The sequence below is a fragment of the Thermobia domestica genome, chromosome 3, assembly GCF_964235325.1.
Source record: "Thermobia domestica chromosome 3, izTheDome1.hap1.1, whole genome shotgun sequence".
In the NCBI taxonomy this organism is placed as follows: Eukaryota; Metazoa; Arthropoda; class Insecta; order Zygentoma; family Lepismatidae; genus Thermobia; species Thermobia domestica.
Window position 1 is genome coordinate 280,780,243 of NC_137456.1, and position 6,000 is coordinate 280,786,242.

The following is a 6,000-nucleotide window of genomic DNA, read 5'->3' on the forward strand; positions in this document are numbered from 1 at the left end:
CTGTTTATCGGTTTTTGCCTAAGATTATGCCGCGTTGCCACATTCTTTATCCCCCCCAATACCGTCGCAGAGACCCTTGCATGGCCGGATTCACTGCCAAACCACTGCTTTATCGGACCTGTCTGCATCTCGAACATCTGAAAGCGATTTTCAAAATGGGATGCAGAACCATCAGAAATTACTGACACGGTTTGGGAAATTGTAGACACTTATTTTCACGTATTCAAACCTTTTTCTACAAAATATATTTTCGCTTTTCTTCGAGTATTTTTAGAATCTTGTCTATGACTATGAGTACATGAGCCGAATCGTGTGTTTTATCGTCGTTTATTACAACAAAACTGCCAGTTGTTTCATATTCCGGTGATAACTCTGAATTTCACTTTGAAGATTAACAGTCCAGTTTTCACCGAGTCCACATGAAGTAAAATAGAATTTGTATCTTGAAATTGTATACGATGCTTTTCAGTAGCAATTAATTCTCTTTGGACTTTCTTGATGTAGTCATGAATTACAATTCTTACAGTTAAACCAGCAATGTACGATACGAAAACAGTGGCACAGTTTTTAAACGAGATCATTGTTTTCCCATATGGCATACGTAACACTATTTTCATCAGGATCAATAATTAAAGACTCCACACTTATTCCTTCTACTCCAGGAAATTTACCACATTCTTGAAGAAGACAGCTGTCATTTTCTACGGATCATACTACTAAAGGAAATAGGTCACTCATGACAGCTTCAATACACGATGCACCTTTGATTTGTAGCAACGCAGTAGGAACTATCTTAAAATTCGCACAACACACACATACACATTTCCCTCGCAGGTTGCGGACTGACCCACTTTAGTCGAATACTATAAAATTCCGAGTGACCCATTCTTATGCTGGGATTGTTCTGTTTAAAAAGTCAGTAAATTTCTTTGGAACGCGTAAGAAACCGTTTCGACTTCTTTAACTTTTTGTCCTTTTTCGATCACTGTAATGACATCGCACTTAATTGAGGCTTTGTCTGGAGCATTCCAAATCATCACTGAGGTAATAGTTCAGGCTTTCTATAGATCATCAGAATTAATTGGATGGTCATTTCAAGTAAACTTAAAATATGTGTGTTTCGTAATCGCAATTTCCACCTCAGATTACTTCGGTTTAAGAAAACGGAGGAGTAGGGAGAGGCTCATTTTACTATTTCAGAGAGCCTTTTTGATCAAAATAATAAAAAAAACAGTCAGGAAAACCTTTTATTCTTCATTTAATGAATGTGAACCACAAACATCATCAAATCATTGCACTTTCATTGTTCCCAGTGTTGCTAACTGTGACATCAAAGTTAACGAAACTTCGCTAACTTTAAAAGGCTGCAGTTAGTTCATGAAGCATTGGTCGAGAATGGTATTTGGTGTGTTTATTATTCATGTAAAATTGAATCATCTGACAAAATTTCAGAATTTTAAAAGATGGTGTTTTCGAGAAAATGGCGCCCAAAAATGGCGATTTTTGAAAATTTTACAATTTCTCGAATTTTTTTGCGACAAAACGGTTGCACACACAAGCGATACATTTTTTTTTTCGGAAAGCGGGTAACTAGGTCTAACCAACCGTGAAAACAGAATTTTAAAATTCGAACCGGAAGTGCTCGAAAAAAATTCGCAAACTTCGACTTTTCAGATAAATTGACGTTCATTTATGTACAAAAAGATACGCATGCGCAAACCAAACTATAATAAAATATAGTTTATTTATATCCCTATGTACATACCACAACAAGAATTATAACTCTACCTGTCTCCATAGCCGAATGGTGAGGCTCCGAAGTTGACCATTTTCCATGTCTTCTACAATTCATAAATTGAACTCCCCGTCTTCGATTGCCCATTACTTGGCGGGAAATTTTTTTCGAAAAAACAAAAAAAAATATGGGTCTCTTAAAAACATGTCTAGTTGCTATAAAAAAAAAGTTTCAACAATATCTGATCTGGTGATGGTACATGCTCTGCCTGAATTGAAATGGAAGGCACCATATATATATATATATATATATATATATATATATATATATATATATATATATATACGAGGGTCATTGCTGAAGTCGTGACAGTCGAATTACAGTTGCGGATGAAACTGATATACCATTAATTACAAACAAATGATTGCTATTGTATTTTGTGTGAAGCAAGAATGGCCAGGAAACGTCTGAGATGATCAAGTAACCTTATGATAAAAACAATGGACAGTTCGGCCATATCGAAGTGGGGAATTATTTTAAGGAAGGCAGACAAGAATGATTTGAGAAAATGCTGAGTAAAGTTCTCGTGTGAAGTACGACACTGGAAAATACACACTAGGAAAAAGCGAAAAATGGTTACCAAAATTAAAATTCCAAAACTACTGTAATTTTAAATATTTAAAAATATATAGGCTACCTTAAATACTAAACACTAGCGTCTAAGTTAAATAGATTAAGTCAAGATTGTTTCCAAAATCTATTTAAGACTATTGATACAAGCCCAAAGTTTGTTTTATTCTACCAAACAGACACGTAAAACTCCCAGGCAATAAATAAATAAATAAATAAATAAAAGTTTCGTATAAAAAGATCCTCTAGATTGAGTCGCACGCAAGTCGTAGAAGTTAATTCCAGGCAATTCACGAGTGGTAAGCTGTGTATATCAACAGTCATAATTGATTTCTGTTTGTACAATTGTCATTGTTCGCGTAATGTATTTGTTACTTTTCATAAGTAATATGCCCTTTGTAGTATATCCACTATTTTTTGTAATCTTTCGTATTTTACAGACCTTAACTCACATGGTTCCAGAGCAGTTTCTAAACATTGGCTGGCGCCCCCATGATTACTATGATAGCGGCTACGAAGAACCAGTCAATACGACCAAGAAGAACAATAGCGAAAGTGGAGGAAACCGGAAACTGCTAGATACGCCCGTTGATGTGCGAGATGGGAATATTAGATATAGTCGGGACATATGGCACACAGCTAATTGAAGATTTTTGTAGTAAATTGTTTTTTATTTATACATAGTAAGCGTGGAAATGATGCGGTTCCACTAGTCATATAATGCTTTGAGTGTAATTCTGCATCGCATGTGCGAGTGCTGTGAATATGAGAATCTTCCTAGTGTTTGAAATGTGACGATAGAAAGTGGTGATGGTGAGTGTACTATGTAGTTGAACTCGGGAGAACTTTAGCAAGTGAACATAGATTTACATATTACGTTTTGTTCTGATTTATGTTTTTATTCTTTTCGTAAGTATTCTGTATTTCTATGTATATAAAGGTACATATACATATGGTGGAAACATTCCTCTGAAATATTACTTTCAAACTACAAATATACGTATTAAATTTGGCTCATTTCGTAAGATTTTTGTACCTAAGAAGCTAGGTGCAATTTTCGTATTTTATTTTGTTCCTTCTTGTTTATTTTAATTTTTTCTTTTCCAAAAATGTTGTGTATATACTCTGAGATAAGAAGTATTATATTAAACATTTTATACTAAAGAATTATTTTAGTTAAAGCATGTGTCGAGGGCTGTTTGAGTTGTACAAGGTAGTTTGTGGTTCGAGACAAAATGCCTATACCTCATTCAAAGTCAATTCTAATTTTTAATTTCTACGTGGGATTAGATGTTACTTATTCAAATTACTCACTGTTCTAAACAGTGTCCGGCCTAAGATTGAGATAGATGTAATAAAACTAGCATGCATCCATCCGGCGAGGCACATGTTGCAAGTCACTTTCTAATACGAAAACATCATCAAAGTTTGTGTAGTTGGTCACCATTTTAAGTTGATGGAACTAAAAAGAATATGTGAACAAAATAAGATTACTTACATAAATAGTATTAATTTGAACTTAAAAGGGATACATTCCTTTTGTAACAGAAACCCAGCACTTAACAATGTCAGTAATTCAAGTGTTACTTACGTTTTAAGTAACTTCTCAAACTGTTTAGTGTTGTTATTTCCTCATTACTGTGTAAATACATCTGACATTTCCTAATTATTCCTTAAACGGTCGCAGATAGTACTCAAATGCGATATAATTTTAACGCTTGTTGGTCATTCTAGATGTAAGAAGGCTGCGTAAGTTACTGAAATTTTAGATAAGAAACTTCCATATCAAACTTGGAAAATATCTTCCTTTCCTCGCAGTCCGTGAGATCTATATTAATATATAGAAACAGAAGCAAAATATTTTGTTAACATACCGCATTTCAATTATATACATTGCAGTCTTGAAACATAATCGTAATATTTTGTTGAGCATCTATATTAATATTAGAATCAAAATTCTGATACACTAACCAAATAATTTGGATATTAATTAGTTATGGAATGATTTGAATTCAAATTGAGTTCTCACTACAAATTTTAATTGATATTAAGCATGTACAAGTCGTATCGCATAGGATTGTTGTGCGTATGCACAGAAAGATGTAGAAATTGCATTTACAATTTCAAGTCAAGTGAATAGCGATATGCATATCGAGTTGGCTAGAGTAGGAAAGGTGAGCGAAAAGGACAAAAGCGCTTCACAAAAACTCATATAAACCCGGAAACAATAATTCGTGTTATATATTTTATTTCGTAAAATGTGATCTAATTAAAGAATAAAAAAAAAATTATGTAAATTAATGGAGAAAATACCAAGAATTATAAATAGTCTGTTTTGTAAGAAATCTGCTAAAGTGTTCAGTAGTGGGTGTGATGTGTGTGAGGTGTTCTGAAGTGTGGCTCATGGTAACACTACAGTTGAACATTTCTAAACGTTTCCCATGTACATATATAAGGAATGCATATTTAAGAAAAAGAGGATCGTTGTTACTGGATATCTTTGTTAAATTTTTGTATGTGAATTTGTATCAAAGAAATAAAATTGTATTTACTAATACTATTGTATTTACTATATTTTAAAAAATAAGATAACGATGATGCCCTTAATTTCCCTCTGGTAGCTCTGGACTACATGGGCGCAGTAAACGTAGCGTTGATAATGGACACTGACACCTTAACCAGACAAAATGGCGTGTTGGCTTAGAATTTGTGCAACAAAATTTTCCTTTCCCAGTTGTGGATATGGAGACGGTGCAAATTGATCTACGGGGCGTTCTTGTCGTAGTAACCGAGTACTTAAAAAGTGAAAGTGACCGGGAAATGACAACAATGGGCAACTCATACGTTGGTAGCAAATCAGCTTTCAACTGATCAGTTTCATTTAACGTTTGCGGTGCACCGAAAGTACAAAGATAAATTTTTCCAATACTGCGGGATGTCAGTGAAATCCTTTGATAAATTGTTGGGGTGTATTGGTGGAGAGCTCGTGGAGAAGTTTCTCATTTAGTGTTCGTATAATTCCCACCACAAACCGCCTTGTTAACGTATCAGACGAGTTGAGTATCCTCAGCGTTCGGTTGGCGCAGCTTCGTTTCGCGTTGAAAGCGTTTATGTAATGATGCAATGATACAGCCATTGTTCCAATCGACCGCCGGTAGCACTGTGTTGTTAACGTTACATTTACAGCTTCTGTATAGTCCAAGCCTTAGTTGAGGAGTGAGTTAATTGGAATGCTTTCAACATATAAAGATACAAAATCGTTAAAATGAGATGATTCTAGGGAAGTAAGTTGACTTAGCAGTAAACCAGCCACTGGAGATGCAACTTAGTACTAGTGCGAAGCCCCAGTAAATTATGATTGGCACCATAAAGGGCTTCCCACTGCAAAACTTCCACCAAAATCTAATCATGACGATTCACTTCAGTCTGTCCTCGGAAAATACAGAAGGCCGTTTTATAATTGAATCGCTGAGTTGAAAAGGGAGAATATTCTAAAACGTAAAGAACATTCCATGATAGCAATTCTGTACAACTAAAAATCCAATATCATTACGTTTTCAGTATTTTGGAAAATGAAATGTCTTAACGTATGCTACCAGTGTCCTATGCAAATATTTTTGTATAACTAACGGTGA

At 34.6% G+C, this 6,000-nt stretch overlaps 1 protein-coding gene across 3 annotated transcripts in view; it reads left to right on the plus strand.

Annotated features, from left to right (window-relative positions):
- The window catches only part of LOC145681092 (piRNA biogenesis protein EXD1-like), a 49,669-nt gene extending 44,747 nt beyond the window's left edge, over positions 1-4,922 (plus strand). For all 3 annotated transcript variants that reach the window (XM_081752474.1, XM_081752476.1, XM_081752475.1), the window contains one exon: positions 2,806-4,922. In XM_081752474.1, coding sequence (XP_081608600.1) covers positions 2,806-3,012 — 207 coding nt within the window. In that variant the 3' untranslated portion in view covers positions 3,013-4,922. The remainder of the gene's footprint in view (positions 1-2,805) is intronic.
- The last annotated feature ends 1,078 nt before the right edge of the window (positions 4,923-6,000 follow it).